General features: G+C 54.4%; 1 protein-coding gene across 1 annotated transcript in view; it reads left to right on the forward strand.

Moving 5' to 3' along the window:
* The first annotated feature begins 4023 nt into the window (after positions 1–4023).
* LOC147110091 (maternal B9.10 protein-like) overlaps positions 4024–17204 on the forward strand; it is a 22540-nt gene continuing 9359 nt past the window's right edge. The window contains exons 1-3 of the mRNA XM_086004044.1: positions 4024–4155; positions 9092–9278; positions 15451–15588. Coding sequence (XP_085860170.1) covers positions 9106–9278; positions 15451–15588 — 311 coding nt within the window. The 5' untranslated portion in view covers positions 4024–4155; positions 9092–9105. The remainder of the gene's footprint in view (positions 4156–9091; positions 9279–15450; positions 15589–17204) is intronic.

The raw sequence follows: 17204 nt of genomic DNA on the forward strand, positions 1-17204 counted from the left end.
CCCCCTCGGGCCTGTTACACAGGAACAGGAGGAGGCCCATTCAGCCCCTCGAGCCTGTTACTCAGGAACAGGAGGAGCCCATTCAGCTCCTCGAGCCTGTTACACAGGAACAGGAGGAGGCCCATTCAGGCCCCTCGAGCCTGTTACACAGGAACAGGAGGAGGCCCATTCAGCCCCTCGAGCCTGTTACTCAGGAACAGGAGGAGCCCATTCAGCTCCTCGAGCCTGTTACACAGGAACAGGAGGAGGCCCATTCAGCCCCCTCGGGCCTGTTACACAGGAACAGGAGGAGGCCCATTCAGCCCCTCTTTGATGATGGACCGTGACCTCCGTAAACAGCGTTTCTGGTATATGTGCTCTCTGGTCGATAGAGTGACGGTCACCTCCTAATCAACTGACAGGGGATTTACTGGGTTAAAGTGACCCTCAGTGACCTCTGAGTCATCAGGGTGTGGGTTCCAGCTCCCACTCCGGAGACTTGAGCCCCTAATCCAGGCCGACACTCCCCAGTGTCAGTACTGAGGGAGTGCCGCACTGTCGGAGGGGAGGTACTGAGGGAGTGCCGCAATGTCGGAGGGTCAGTACTGAGGGAGGGCCGCACTGTCGGAGGGGCAGTACTGAGGGAGCGCCGCACTGTCGGAGGGGCAGTACTGAGGGAGCGCTGCCCTCTCAGGTGGATGTAAAAGATCCCGCGGCCACTATTGGAAGAACAGCAGGGGGAGTTCTCCCCGGTGTCCTGGGGCCAATATTCATCCCTCAACCAACATCACTAAAAACAGATGATCTGGTCATTATCACATTGCTGTTTGTGGGAGCTTGCTGTGCACAAATTGTCTGCCCCGTTTCCAACATTACAACAGTGACCACACTTCAAAAAAAGTCCTTCATTGGCTGTTAAGCACTTTGGGATGTCCTGAGGTGGTGAAAGGTGCTGGAGAAATGGGAGTCTTTCTTAAACCGATATTACTTTCTCAAGAGTGGTGAGGCCCGCATAAGAGGTTAGCGTGTAAAGTTAAGGCACATGGGATTGGGGGCAAGGCACTGACTTGGATAGAGAACTGGTTGGCAGACAGAAAGCAAAGAGTTGGAATAAACGGCTCTTTTTCCGAGTGGCAGGCAGTGACTAGTGGGGTACCGCAGGGATCGGTCCTTGGACCCCAGCTATTCACAATATATATTAATGATCTGGACGAGGGAACTAGATGTAATATCTGCAAATTTGCAGACGACACAAAGCTGGGTGGGTGGGTGTGCCGTGAGGAGGATGCCGAGAAACTCCAGTATGATTTGGACAGGTTGGGTGATTGGGCAGATGCATGGCAGATGCAGTATAATGTGGATAAATGCGAGGTTATCCACTTTGGTGGCAAAAACAGGAAGGCAGATTATTATCTGACCGGCAATAGATTGGGAGAAGGGGAAGTGCAACGAGACCTGGGTGTCCTTGTGCACCAGTCGCTGAAGGTAAGCATGCAGGTGCAGCAGGCGGTTAAGAAGGCAAATGCTATGTTGGCCTTTGTAGCGAGAGGGTTCGAGTACAGGAACAAGGATGTCTTGCTGCAGTTGTACAGGGCCTTGGTGAGGCCACACCTTGAGTATTGTGTGCAGTTTTGGTCGCCTTATCTGAGGAAGGATGTCCTTGCCATGGAGGGAGTGCAGCGAAGATTCACCAGGCTGATACCTGGGATGGCAGGAATGACGTATGAGGAGAGATTGGGTCGATTGGGCTTATTCTCGCTGGAGTTTAGAAGAATGAGAGGGGATCTCATTGAAACTTATAAAATTCTAACAGGACTAGACAGACTGGATGCAGGAAGGATGTTCCCGATGGCGGGGGAGTCCAGAACCAGGGGTCACAGTCTAAGGATAGAAGCATAATATGGGCTAGATTTTCGGGGAGCCGTCAGGCGGGGTTTCAGCCGTGTGGGGGGGGAAAATCCCGAATTTGGGGGTCCCGACACCATCCCGCCCAAAACCCCGCCCCACGTACGTTTCAGGGGCGGCGGGTACCCGCCCCGCACTGGGACCTGCCGAAACCAGGCGGGAAGGGATTAGTGCCAATTAACTGCCTGTTAACTACCTGTTTAGCCTAATCCCTATTTTGAGGGGTGTCGTGTGGGTTTCCCGATGGCTCCAAACCACGCCAGGTAGAGCAGGCGGGCCGTCGGGTTGAAGGAATTGGAGGGGTTGCGATGTCGGCGCTCAGGTGAGTGATGGGTGCATGAGTGCAAAGGTAAGTGTGTTTGGTGTGTCTAAAGTGTGTAAAGAACTTATACTTACCTGTACTTACCTTCACAGCCTTTCTTCCTGTAGCCGTCAGGAGCCCATCACTCAGCCGGCACTTAAAGCTGAACGGCTGCGATCTGTCAAAAGTGACAGCCTTCAGCTTTGAGTGCCGCTGAGAGTTCTAACTGAGTCTGCGTAGAATGACTCAGGTCAGAACTCAAACTGTCCGGCCTAGAAGTTCGGTGGGCTGTGCCACCAGTTAGTGGGTTTAGCGCCACTGGCCTCGCTTTCCGTGAAATTTAGCGGGGTGCTAATGGTGGCGTTAGCCTGTAACGCTGTGCCGCCACTGATGATGTCATCGGCGTGCGCAGCGCCCCGCTACCACCCCGATCGCGCTATTTGGTCGCGCCCCCAGCTGTAACGCCAGTTGCAATTTGCGACCGGTTCAGGGGGGCCTACCTGCGGCGGTAGTGGCGCTAATTAAAGGGGAGGTGCGGGGTCGGCCATTTTTTTTGCTGGCCGCCTGCCAGCACCTCCTCGCGCCACCGTCCCCGGCCTCCTGAGCGCCCCCCCCCCCACCCCGGGCAGTGCCGGCTGTGCCCCAAGAGCCCGGCACTTCTCCTCGGTGCTGGGCTCTTCTGCCGGCACTCGCGATCGGAGATCGCGCTGGTACAGGCCCCTCCCCTTTAAGAAGGGGAGGAAGGCCTGCAGTACCGCAGCACGCCATGGCGCAACGTGTGGCGCTGCGGCACGTTGAGCTGCGATATTCAGTTGCAGCGCCCCAAGAGGGACGCGGGGTGCCTCGAGCAGCGCCGCGCTTCCGTTTGGGGCGCTGAAACTGAATATCGGGCTGGCGCAAGCGGCTCCTTCCGGGGCGGGACTCTTGACAGATGAAATTTCAGTCTGTGACGTCACCTGTTGCCGGGTGGCCCTTAATGGGCCTGCTGAGCCCGCTGGGCGGCCTCAACAAGGTCAATCCAGGGAAAATCGCGCGGATTGGCCGGACGTTGAAGTAGGCGGGTCAAAAACCAGAAAAGGGAAGTCCCGCCTTCTTCCCGACAGGTTCGGCAAAATCTACCCCATAGAAGACAGGAGCAGGAGTAGGCCATTCGGCCCCTCGAGCCTGCTTCGCCATTCAATGAGATCATGGCTGATCATCCAAATTCAGTACCCTGTCCCTGCCTTCTCCCCATATCCCTTGATCCCTTTAGCCTTAAGAAATATATCCAACCCCTTCTTGAATATATTTAACGAACTGGCCTCCACTGCCTTCTGTGGTAGAGAATTCCACAGGTTCACCACTCTCTGGATGAAGAAATTCCTCATCTCAGTCCTAAATGGCTTACCCCTTATCCTTAGACTGTGACCCCTGGTTCTGGACTCCCCCGCCATCGGGAACATCCTTCCTGCATCTAGTCTGTCCAGTCCTGTTAGAATTTTATAAGTTTCAATGAGATCCCCTCTCATTCTTCTAAACTCCAGCGAGTACAAGCCCAATCGACCCAATCTCTCTTCATACGTCATTCCTGCCATCCCAGGTATCAGCCTGGTGAATCTTCGCTGCACTCCCTCCATGGCAAGAACGTCCTTCCTCAGATAAGGCGACCAAAACTGCACACAATACTCAAGGGGTACTCCTGCTCCTATCTTCTATCTATCTATGTTTCTATGTAAGAGTGGCGAGGCGCCTTTAAGAGCTGGAAGGGGGGCGTGGCCGACAGAGGCAATTGCCTAATATGGTCAATGACGTCACCTCACGCCGGCTGGTGACACAGAATGAATCATCGAGGAAACTCCCACTGCTTCCTGATGCAAGTTTCAAGCAATCGACAAAAGCCCGTCACCAAAAACCCCTTGGACTCACTGCCCTGAACACATTGAAGTCACAATTCAAAGTCTTGCTGTGCAGTTCGGACGTGGGACATCTCCGTAAGTATCAAAGAAAATTATATTGTTATATATAGAATAATAAGTTCCGGAAACTTTCTTTAAAAAAGTTTATTCCAACTGATATTAGTGGGGGAAAAATAACGAGAATAAAAGTTTTTGAAAACTTTTTAAAAAGTTTTTGAAAAGTTTTTACCCCAACTTTTTATTTAAGCTAGAGTTCATTGACAAACATGAACTCAACAAGGAATGCGATTAATACCAGGAAATATCTTTTTAAACACAACAGCAAAGTTAGGTGAAAGTTTGTGTTGTGAGCTAGCTGCCTGTCAGTTTTGAAAGTGTTGAGATGTATTTATTTGTAGGCGGACGGTGAAAGTACCTGGTCAATTTTCGAGGTGTTTTTTATTCCCCCAAATGGTGTTCCATGCATCCGCGCATGAATGTGTTTTGTCTGTGTCATTTATGAATCAGCCTGATCGTTCCTGCTGCCACCACGTTTCAGTTAGGGAGCATCCTACAATTGCCACTATATTCAGAGAAGGTGAAAGTGAATACTTCACATTTACAAGAATATAGAATTTCTAAGACAGTATTACAGTGGTGGGGAGGGGGCTGGGAGAGGATTTGGAAGAAATTAATTATTTTTAACTTTGCTGAAAGTTAACATGCAGGTACAGCAAGCAATTAGGAAAGCACATGGTATGTTGGCCTTTATTACAAGAGGATTTGAGTATAAGAGTAAAGATGTCTTGCTGCAATTATATAGGACCCTTGGTGAGACCAGTTTTGGTTTCCTTACCTAAGGAAGGACAAACTTGCCATAGAGGGAGTGTAATAATAATAATCAACTTTATTGTCATTGTTAGTGTACAGTGCAGTACAACGAAATGTAGGCTTGCGGCTCCCGAGAGTGTACATTTAGATTAAGACATTTAAACATTCAACATTCATTTGGCTTGTAATACATTAACATAAACATAACCATTAATAAAGTGCATTGGCAGATGTGCAGGCTTTAGCGTTTATTTGTGGAGTTCAGTAGGATGACAGTCCCGGGAAAGAAGCTGTTCCTAAATCTGGTCGTTCGGGTGCGAATGCATCTGTAGCGTCTCCCAGATGGCAGGAGGGCGAACAGACTGTGGCTGGGGTGGGTAGGGTCTTTGATGATGGTCCATGACCTCCGTAGGCAGCGTTTCTGGTATATGTGCTCTATGGTTGGTAGCCGGGTGCCGGTGATGCGTTGGGCAGTTTTGACTACCTGCTGCAGGGCTTTCCGGTCATAGTAGCTACAGCTGCCGTACCATACTGTGATACAGTTCGTCAGGATGCTCTCTATTGTGCAGCGGTAAAAGTTAGAGAGGATCAGGGGTGACAGGTTACATCCCTTCAGCCTCCTTAGGAAATATAGGCGCTGCTGGGCCTTCTTCACCAGAGAGGAGGTATTGAGGGACCAGGAGAGGTCTTCCGTGATGTGGACTCCGAGGAACTTAAAGCTGTCCACCCTTTCCACCACAGCCCCATGGATGTGGATGGGGGTGTGACTTCCGCCTTTAGACTTCCTGAAGTCCACAATGATTTCTTTGGTTTTCTTGATGTTAAGATTCACCAGAAATAAAACCAGAAAATGCTGGCGATACTCAGCAGGTCAGGTAGCATCTGTGAAGAGAGAGAAACTGAGTTAACGTTTCAGGTCGATGACCCTTGGTCAGAACTGGGAAAAAAGCAGGAAATGGAACAGATTGTTCAGCAAGGGCAGGGGCTGGGAAAAGCGGGGAGCGTTCTGACGCAGGGACAACGACCTGAAACGTTAACTCTGTTTCTCTCTCCGCGGATGCTGCCCTGATCTGCTGAGTGTCTCCAGCATTTTCTGTTTATATTTCAGATTTCCAGCATCTGCAGTATTTTGCTTTTGTCGAAGATTCACCAGACTGATACCTGGGATGGCAGGAATGACGTATGAGGAGAGATTGGGTCAATTGGGCTTATATTCGCTAGAGTTTAGAAGAATGAGAGGGGATCTCATTGAAACTTATAAAATTCTAACAGGACTAGACAGACTAGATGCAGGAAGGATGTTCCCGAAGATCGGGGAGTCCAGAACCAGGGGTCACAGTCTAAGGATAAGGGGTAAGCCATTTAGGACAGAGATGAGGAGGAATTTCTTCACCCAGAGAGTGGTGAACCTGTGGAATTCTCTACCACACAGGGCAGTTGAGGCCAATTCATTAAATATATTCAAGAAGGAGTGAGATATATTTCTTAAGGCTAAAGGGATCAAGGGATATGGGGAGAAAGCAGGGACAGGGTACTGAATTTGGATGATCAGCCATGATCCCATTGAATGGCGGAGCAGACTCGAGGGGCCGAATAGCCGACTCCTGCTCCTGTTTCTCACGTTAAGAGACGTCCCCTTTTTTGACTCTCTCACTTGGACCTGGTTTGTTTCGAAGCTTCCAGGCAGTTTTAGCAGGAAGATCTTGTCGCGTGTAAGATTAATACATTTCCGATCATTTGACCGCGGGTGGGTTAATGCACATGGTGCGGGGGCTGGAGTGGAAGGAGTTTGAAGTCGTTGTTCGTGAACTGTGAAGATCGCGGAAGAGGGGGTGGGGGGGATGCTGTAAATAGACAATGGGGCTCCGTGAGGCGGTTTCGGGGGTGAGCGGGTTATCTCTGCCCCTCTTCTATTCGCTGGCCTCTTATCAAGCAGGCAGTGTTGGGTTTCTTTAGTCGCTCCAGCGGGGCGGGGGGAACGCACGCGCTCTCGTCTACAGACACAGGAAGTATTGTGTCACTCAGTGTTTTGGGGAAATCCCTCACGCATCACTGGCCCTGGGAGTTTCTGGTGCGAGCGAGGTACCACACAGGGCGGTAGGGTGGAGGCGATAGAGGCTGGTTCGTGTGCGCGCTGGTACCCAACTTAGAGGCTGACGTGAGTGTCGACCCGTGCTTGGCTCACACTGCGGAGGGGAGGGGAGGGGGGAGGGTGTAGGGGATAGCTCATTCTCATCTCGACACCCAGCGAAGTGCTCTTTTTTTTTGAAGTGTTGTCATGTAGGAAAAGCGGCAGCCAGTTTGCGCACAGCAATGCGATTATGACCAGATGTTTTAAAAGTGATGTTGGTTGAGGGATAATTATTGGCCCCGGGACATCGGGGAGAATTCCCTCTGCTCTTAATCCTATAGTTGTCTGTGGGATGTTTTACGTCCACCTGAGAGGGCAGACTCGGGTTTAATGTCTCTTCCAAAAGACTGCCCCCTCCGACGGTGTGGCGCTCCCTCAGTACTGCCCCTCCGACAGTGCGGTGCTCCCTCAGTACTGCCCCTCCGACAGTGCGGCGCTCCCTCGGTACTGCCCCTCCAACAGTGCGGTGCTCCCTCAGTACTGCCCCTCCGACAGTGCGGCGCTCCCTCGGTACTGCCCCTCCAACAGTGCGGTGCTCCCTCAGTACTGCCTCTCCGACAGTGCGGCGCTCCCTCGGTACTGCCCCTCCGACAGTGCGGCGCTCCCTCAGTACTGCCCCTCCGACAGTGCGGCGCTCCCTCAGTACTGCCCCTCCGACAGTGCGGCGCTCCCTCAGTACTGCCCCTCCGACAGTGCGGCACTCCCTCAGTACCGCCCCTCCGACAGTGCGGCGCTCCCTCAGTACTGCCCCTCCGACAGGTCGGCACTCCCTCGGTACTGCCCCTCCAACAGTGCGGCGCTCCTTCACTACTGCCCCTCCGACAGTCCGGCGCTCCCTCGGTACTGCCCCACCGACAGTGCGGCGCTCCCTCAGTACTGCCCCTCCGACAGTGCGGCGCTCCTTCACTACCGCTCCTCCGACAGTGCGGCGCTCCCTCACTACTGCCCCTCCGACAGTGCGGCACTCCCTCGGTACTGCCCCTCCGACAGTGCGGCGCGCCCTCGGTACTGCCCCTCTGACAGTGCGACGCTTCCTCAGTACAGCCCCTCCGACAGTGTGGCGCTCCTTCACTACTGCCCGTCCGACAGTGCGGCGTTCCCTCAGTACTGCCCCTCCGACAGTGCAGCGCTCCCTCAGTACCGCCCCTCCAACACTGCGGCGCTCCCTCAGTACTGCCCCTCCGACACTGCGGCGCTCCCTCAGTACTGCCCCTCCGACAGTGCGGCGCTCCCTCAGTACTGCCCCTCCGACAGTGCGGCGCTCCCTCAGTACTGCCCCTCCGACAGTGCGGCGCTCCCTCGGTACTGCACTGTAGTGCCAGCCTAGATGTTTGTGCTCAAGTCTCTGAAGTGGGGACTCGAACCCACAACTCTCTGACTCAGAGCGGAGCATGTTACCCACAGGGCCCCAGCTGACACACTGTTAGTCTGACACACATTGTGCCGGGCAGACAGGAATTTAATAGTCTCGGAGACCCCTCTGGACCCGACGCTTTAAGCTGAGCTGTTTAACTCTGGGTTGTTTTTTACAACTAAGTTAAGGAGGTGCCGTCTTTTGGGTGAGTTGTTAAACCGAGGCCCCGTCTGGCCTCTCGGGTGGATGTAAAAGATCCCACGGCCACTATTGGAAGAAGAGCAGGGGGGAGTTCTCCCCGGGGTCCTGGGGCCAATATTTATCCCTCAACCAACATCACTAAAACTGATGACCTGGTCATTATCACATTGCTGTTTGTGGGAGCTTGCTGTGCGCAGATTGGCTGCCGCGTTTCCCACTTCCAATAAAAAAAAAAGGACTTCTTTGGCCGTGAAGAGCTTTGAGACCTCCTGAGGTGGTGAAAGGCGTGGGAGAGATGCCAGTCCTGTCTTGGGCGTTGGACGGGCGGAGTGGGCTCGACAGTAATGCCTCCCACAGTCGGATAGCCCACCGGCCGTCGCTAATCCGGAACCGCGGGTGAAAGAGCGGGCGAGGGAGAGTGGGCATGGCGGGGAGGGCAGTTGGCACCCACTAGCGATCCCGGCGTCTCCCGTCCGGTAACGCGCTCTCACGGTTGTTCGTTTCTAACCCATCAGGAACATCGAAGAGAATGAAGGAGGAGATCGGAGCGGGGGTGGTCTTTCTGGTCGGCCTGGTGAGCAGACGCAGCGGGCTCGGCCATGAGAAGATCAAGGAGTTCGGGGAGAAGCTCGCCGCAGTCCTCGGCCGGAAATACCAGGGTCACTGGTATCCGGCCAATCCCAGCAAAGGCCAAGCATACAGGTAACCAATCAGAGCGCAGCCATCCAATAACCTGCACAGTAAGAGGCCGTTCGGTCCATCTGCTCCACACAAGCCTCCTCCCACCCCTCTTCATCTCACCCCATCAACACCATCCTCCTCCCGCCCCTCTTCATCTCACCCCATCAACACCAGCCTCCTCCCACCCCTCTTCATCTCACCCCATCAACACCAGCCTCCTCCCACCCCTCTTCATCTCACCCCATCAACACCAGCCTCCTCCCACCCCTCTTCATCTCACCCCGTCAACACCAGCCTCCTCCCACCCCTCTTCATCTCACCCCATCATCACCAGCCTCCTCCCACCCCTCTTCATCTCACCCCATCAACACCAGCCTCCTCCCACCCCTCTTCATCTCACCCCATCATCACCAGCCTCCTCCCACCCCTCTTCATCTCACCCCATCAACACCAGCCTCCTCCCACCCCTCTTCATCTCACCCCATCAACACCAGCCTCCTCCCACCCCCCTTCATCTCACCCCATCAACACTAGCCTCCTCCCACCACTCTTCATCTCACCCCGTCAACACCAGCCTCCTCCCACCCCTCTTCATCTCACCCCATCAACACCAGCCTCCTCCCACCCCTCCTCATCTCACCCCATCAACACCAGCCTCCTCCCACCCCTCTTCATCTCACCCCGTCAACACCAGCCTCCTCCCACCCCTCCTCATCTCACCCCATCAACACCAGCCTCCTCCCACCCCTCTTCATCTCACCCCATCAACACCAGCCTCCTCCCACCCCTCTTCATCTCACCCCATCAACACCAGCCTCCTCCCACCCCTCTTCATCTCACCCCGTCAACACCAGCCTCCTCCCACCCCTCCTCATCTCACCCCATCAACACCAGCCTCCTCCCACCCCTCTTCATCTCACCCCATCAACACCAGCCTCCTCCCACCCCTCTTCATCTCACCCCATCAACACCAGCCTCCTCCCACCCCTCTTCATCTCACCCCATCAACACCAGCCTCCTCCCACCCCTCTTCATCTCACCCCATCAACACCAGCCTCCTCACACCCCTCTTCATCTCACCCCATCAACACCAGCCTCCTCCCACCCCTCTTCATCTCACCCCATCAACACCAGCCTCCTCCCACCCCTCTTCATCTCACCCCATCAACACCAGCCTCCTCCCACCCCTCCTCATCTCACCCCATCAACACCAGCCTCCTCCCACCCCTCTTCATCTCACCCCATCAACACCAGCCTCCTCCCACCCCTCTTCATCTCACCCCATCAACACCAGCCTCCTCCCACCCCTCTTCATCTCACCCCATCAACACCAGCCTCCTCCCACCCCTCTTCATCTCACCCCATCACCATATCCTTCTATTCCTTTCTCCCTCGTGTGTTTATCCAGCTTCCCCTTAAATGTATCTCTGCTCTTCACCTCGACCACTCCCTGTGGTAGCGAGTTCCCCATTCTCACCACTCTCTGGGGAAAGAAGTTTCTCCTGAATTCCCTATTGGATTTATCAGTGACTCTCTTATATCGATGGCCCCTAGTTCTGGTCTCCCCCACAAGTCACAGAAACCCCACAGTGCAGATAGAGGCCATTTCGGCCCATCGAGCCTGCACCGACACATATCCCACCCGATCCCCATAACCCCACGTATTTAATCCCCCTAACACTAAGGGTCAATTTATCATAGCCAATCAACCTAACCCGCACATCTTTCGATGGAAACATCTTCTCTACGTCTACCCTATCGAACCCTTCATAATTTTAAAGACCTCGATCAGGTCACCCCTCAGCCTTCTCTTTTCTAGAGAAAAGAGCCCCCGCCTGTTCAGTCTTTCCTGATAGTTATAATGGCTCAGTTCTGGTATCATTCCAGTAAATCTTTTTTGCACCCTGCACTGTCGGAGGGTCAGTACTGAGGGAGCGCCGCACTGTCGGAGGGGCAGTACTGAGGGAGCACCGCACTGTCGGAGGGGCAGTACTGAGGGAGCGCTGCATTGTGGGAGGGGCAGTACTGAGGGAGCGCCGCACTGTCGGAGGGCCAGTACTGAGGGAGCGCCGCACTGTCGGAGGGGCAGTACTGAGGGAGCGCCGCACTGTCGGAGTGCCAGTACAGAGGGAGCGCCGCACTGTCGGAGGGGCAGTACAGAGGGAGCGCCGCACTGTCGGAGGGGCAGTACTGAGGGAGCGCCGCAATGTCGGAGGGGCAGTACTGAGGGAGCGCCGCACTGTCGGAGGGGCAGCACTGAGGGAGCGCCGCACTGTCGGAGGGGCAGCACTGAGGGAGTGCCGCACTGTCGGAGGGGTGGTACTGAGGGAGCGCTGCATTGTGGGAGGGGCAGTACTGAGGGAGCGCCGCACCGTCGGAGGGGCAGTACTGAGGGAGTGCTGCACTGTTGGTGGGTCAGTACTGAGGGAGCGCTGCACTGTCGGAGGGGCAGTACTGAGGGGGAGCCGCACTGTCGGAGGGGCAGTATTGAGGGAGCGTCGCACTGACGGAGGGGCGGTACTGAGGGAGCGCCGCACTGTGGGAGCGCTGCACTGTCGGAGGGGCAGTACTGAGGGAGCGCCGCACTGTCGGAGGGGCAGTACTGAGGGAGCTCCGCACTGTCGGAGGGGCAGTACTGAGGGAGCGCCGCACTGTCGGAGGGCCAGTACTGAGGGAGCACCGCACTGTGGGAGGGGCAGTACTGAGGGAGTGCCGCACTTTCGGAGGGGCAGTACAGAAGGAGCGCCGCACTGTCGGAGGGGCAGTACTGAGGGAGCGCCGCACTTTCGGAGGGGCAGTACTGAGGGAGCGCCGCACTGTCGGAGGGGCAGTACTGAGGGAGCGCCGCACTGTCGGAGGGGCAGTACTGAGGGAGCGCCGCACTGTCGGAGGGGCAGTACTGAGGGAGCGCCGCACTGTCGGAGGGGCAGTACTGAGGGAGCGCCGCACTGTCGGAGGGGCAGTACTGAGGGAGCGCCGCACTGTCGGAGGGGCAGTACTGAGGGAGCGCCGCACTGTCGGAGAGGCAGTACTGAGGGAGCACCGCACTGTTGGAGGGGCAGTACTGAGGGAGAGCCGCACTGTCGGAGGGGCAGTACTGAGGGAGAGCCGCACTGTCGGAGGGGCAGTAATGAGGGAGAGCCACACTGTCGGAGGGGCAGTACTGAGGGAGCGCCGCACTTTCGGAGGGGCAGTACTGTGGGAGCGCCGCACTGTCGGAGGGGCAGTGCTGAGGGGGCGCCGCACTGAGGCCATGGCCACTATTTGGAAGAAGAGCAGAGGGGAGTTCTCCCCAGTGTCCTGGGGCCAATAGTTATCCCTCAACCAACATCACTGAAACAGATGATCTGGTCATTATCACATTGCTGTCTGTGGGAGCTTGCTGTGCGCAAATTGGCTGCTGCGTTTCCTACATTACAACAGTGACCACACTCCAAAAAAAGTCCTTCATTGTCTGTGAAGCGCTTTGGGACGTCCTGAGGTGGTGAAAGGTGCTGGAGAAATGGGAGTCTGTCTTTAAATGTTGTTCCAGGGTGTCCCTGCAGTACCGCCCTTCGTCCACCGGGTGGTGCTGGTGCTCGGTTTACCATTGGCCCGTTGAGCTGGACAACACCGCCATCTCCTGGCTGAGCACCATTAATACAGGAACCAAAACCACAACAACAACTTGCATTTATATAGCTTCTTTAATGTAGTAAAACATCTCCAGGCTGCTTCACTGGAGCGATTATCAAACAAAATTTGACACCTAGCCACCTAAGGAGATATTTCCTTCCCTCAGCTTCACATGGTCCATCTCCGACTCTTCCCTTCCCTTCCTCGACTTCCCCGTCTCCATCTCTGGGGATAGGTTATTGACCAATATTCACTACAAGCCCACTGACTCCCACAGCTACCTGGACTACACTTCCTCCCACCCCGCCTCCTGTAAGGACTCTATTTCATTCTCCCAGTTTCTCCGTCTCCGCCGCGTCTGCTCCGACGATGCCACCTTCCACACCAGTGCTTCCGACATGGCTTCCTTTTTCCGCAACCGAGGATTCCCCTCTACCGTGGTTGACACGGCCCTCGACCATGGTTGACACGGCCCTCGACCGTGTCCGTTCTATCTCCCCCTCCCCCTCCCTCCCGGAACCACGATAGAGTTCCCCTTGTCCTCACCTTTCACCCCACCAGCCTCCACATGCAACGGATCATCCTCCGCCATTTCCGCCACCTCCAACGTGATCCCACCACCGAACGCATCTTACCCCTCCCCTCCCCTTTCAGCATCCCTCCGAGACAGCCTAGTCCACTCCTCTATCACCCCCAGCACCCCTTCCCCTTCGCCCGGCACCTTCCCGTGCAAGCGCAGGAGATGTAACACCTGCCCCTATACCTCCCCCCTTCCCACTGTCCAGGGCCCCAAACACCCCTTCCAGGTGAAACAGCGATTTACTTGTACTTCTTGCAATCTAGTATTACTGTATTCACTGCTCACGAGGCGGTCTCCTCTGCATTGGGGAGACCAAACGCAGATTGGGCGACCGCTTTGTGGAACACCTCCATTCAGTCGGTGTGCGTGACCCCGAGCTTCCGGTCGCCTGTCATTTTAATTCTCCGCCCCATTCCCACTCGGACCTCACCGTCCTTGGCCTCTTGCATTGTTCCACGGAAGCTCAGCGTAAGCTCGAGGAACAGCACCTCATCTTCCGATGAGGCACTTTACAGCCTTCCGGACTCAATATCGAGTTCAACAATTTCAGATCATAACCTCGGCCCCATTATTTTTTTTCTATTAATTTTATTTATTATATATATATTTCTTTACCTCCCACATGGCAGTTGTCGATCATTCTGCCATTTACACTTCAACTAGAGCCATCCTTTGTTTCTGAACCTGTCCCATTACCATCTCCTCTCGCCTTGAATCTCTCTTAATCTCTCTTAATATCTCTCAATCTCCCTTAATCTCTCCTGCCCTCCATCCTATCACAGACCTTCCCTTTTGTTCTTTCCTCCCCTCCCTCCTTTCCTCCCCTCTGCACTTGTTTAAAAACCTGTTTCATCTCCAACTTTTTCCAGTTCTGACGAAGGGACATCGACCTGAAACGTTAACTCTGTTTCTCTCTCCGCAGATGCTGCCTGACATGCTGAGTGTTTCCAACATTTTCTGTTTTTATTTAAGGAGATATTGGGACGGGCGAACAAAAGCTGGGTCAAAGAGGTCGGTTTTAAAGACCGTCTTCAAAGAGGAGAGAGAGGCGGAGAGGTTTAGGGAGGGAATTCCAGAGCTCGGGGCCCAGGCGGCTCAAGGCACGGCCGCCAATGGTGGAGCGATGGAAATCGGGGGGATGGGCAAGAGGCTGGAATTGGATGAGTGCAGAGATCTGGGAGGGTTGTAGGGGCTGGAGGAGGTTACAGAGATAGGGAGGGTTGTAGGGGCTGGAGGAGGTTACAGAGATAGGGAGGGTTGTAGGGGCTGGAGGAGGTTACAGAGATAGGGAGGGTTGTAGGGGCTGGAGGAGGTTAGAGATAAGGGTTTGTAGGGGCTGGAGGAGGTTACAGAGATCTGGGAGGGTTGTAGGGCTGGAGTAGGTTACAGAGATAGGGAGGGTTGTAGGGGCTGGAGGAGGTTACAGAGATAGGGAGGGTTGTAGGGGCTGGAGGAGGTTACAGAGATAGGGAGGGTTGTAGGGGCTGGAGGAGGTTACAGAGATAGGGAGGGTTGTAGGGGCTGGAGGAGGTTACAGAGATAGGGAGGGTTGTAGGGGGCTGGAGGAGGTTACAGAGATAGGGAGGGTTGTAGGGGCTGGAGGAGGTTACAGAGATAGGGAGGGTTGTAGGGGCTGGAGGAGGTTACAGAGATAGGGAGGGTTGTAGGGGGCTTGAGGAGGTTACAGAGATAGGGAGGGTTGTAGGGGCTGGAGGAGGTTACAGAGATAGGGAGGGTTGTAGGGGCTGGAGGAGGTTACAGAGATAGGGAGGGTTGTAGGGGGCTGGAGGAGGTTACAGAGATAGGGAGGGTTGTAGGGGCTGGAGGAGGTTACAGAGATAGGGAGGGTTGTAGGTGCTGGAGGAGGTTACAGAGATAGGGAGGGTTGTAGGGGCTGGAGTAGGTTACAGCGACAGGGAGTTTTGGATGGTATTGTAAATGCTTCGCTCTCTGTTCCATCTCATTGTATTTCTCCCTTTTAATCCTCTTCTCCATTAGGTGCATCCGCATAAACAAGAAACAAAAGACTGACCCGTCCCTGCTGCTGGCTTGCCAAGACTGCGAGCTGGAGTACAACCAGCTGAGGCTCCCCAATGAGATGACGCTGTGGATCGACCCCAGCGAGGTCTGCTGCAGGTGAGTCATTGTCTGCGAGGGGTTGGCTAATACCAGAAGCACACACACACCCCCCAGGGCTCCTCCGTCATCGATCCCAGCTGGAGTTGGCACCCAATTCCGGCCACCGCACTTTGGGAAGAATGTCGCGGCTTCGGAGAGGGTGCGGAGGAGATTGACCGGAATCGTAGAATGGTGACAGCACAGAAGGAGGCCATTCGGCCCCTCAAGCCCGTGCCGGCTCTCTGCAAGGGCACTTCAGCTAGTCCCACTCCGCCGCCCTTTCCCTGTAGCCCTGCGAATTTCTTTCCTTCAGGTACTTATCCAATTCCCTTTTGAAAGCCACAATTGAATCTGCCTCCACCACCCTTTCAGGCAGTGAATTCCAGATCCTAACCACTCGCTGCGTAAAAAAAGCTTTTCCTCATGTCGCCTTTGGTTGTTCTGCCAATCACCTTAAATCTGTGTCCTCTGGTTCTAGACCCTTCCGCCAATGGGAACAGTTTCTCTCTATCTACTCTGTCCAGACCCCTCATGATTTTTAACACCTCTATCAAATCTCCCCTTAACCTTCTCCGCTCTAAGGAGAACAACCCCAGCTTCTCCAGTCTCTCCACATCACTGAAGACTCACATCCCTGGGACCATTCTGGTCAATCTCCCCTTAACCTTCTCTGCTCTAAGGAGAACAACCCCAGCTTCTGCAGTCTCTCCACATCACTGAAGTCCCTCATCCCTGGGACCATTCTGGTCAATCTCCCCTTAACCTTCTCTGCTCTAAGGAGAACAACCCCAGCTTCTCCAGTCTCTCCACATCACTGAAGTCCCTCATCCCTGGCACCATTATGGTCAATCTTTTCTGCACCCTCTCCAAGGCTTTCACATCCTTCCTAAAGTGCGGGGCCGAGAATTGGACACAATACTCCAGTTGAGGCCAAACCGGTGTTTTATAAAGGTTCATCATAACTTCCTTGCTTTTGTACTCTATACCTCTATTTATGAAGCCCAGGATCCCGCTTTCTACAACCTGCCCTGAACTGTCCCAGGGATGAGGGACTTCAGTGATGTGGAGAGACTGGAGAAGCTGGGATTGTTCTCCTTAGAGCAGAGAAGGTTAAGGGGAGATTGACCAGAATGGTCCCAGGGATGAGGGACTTCAGTGATGTGGAGAGACTGGAGAAGCTGAGGTTGTTCTCCTTAGAGCAGAGAAGGTTAAGGGGAGATTTAATAGAGGTGTTCAAAATCATGAGGGGTTTTGATGGAGTAAATAAGGAGAAACTGTTTCCAGTGACAGGAGGGTCGGTAACCAGGGGACACAGATTGAAGATAATCGGTAAAAGAACCAGAGGGGAGATGAGGAGAATTGTTTTTTCGCAGCGAGTTGTTGTGATCTGGAACGCGCTGCCTGAAAGGGCGGTGGAAGCAGATTCAATAGTAACTTTCAAAAGGGGAATTGGAGAAATACTTGAAGGGGAAAAATTCACAGGGCTGTGGGGAAAGAGCAGGGGGGAGTGGGACTAATTGGAGAGCTCGTTCAAAGAGCCGGCACAGGCTCGATGGGCCGAATGGCCTCCTCCTGTGCTGTGTGGTTGGTCGCTGGTCAACTTCAGGAAGGAGAGAAAGACTTTGAGAAACTGA

This window comes from Somniosus microcephalus, chromosome 12 (assembly GCF_052327205.1).
Source record: "Somniosus microcephalus isolate GS21.2 chromosome 12, FLI_Smic_1.0, whole genome shotgun sequence".
NCBI classification, from domain to species: Eukaryota; Metazoa; Chordata; class Chondrichthyes; order Squaliformes; family Somniosidae; genus Somniosus; species Somniosus microcephalus.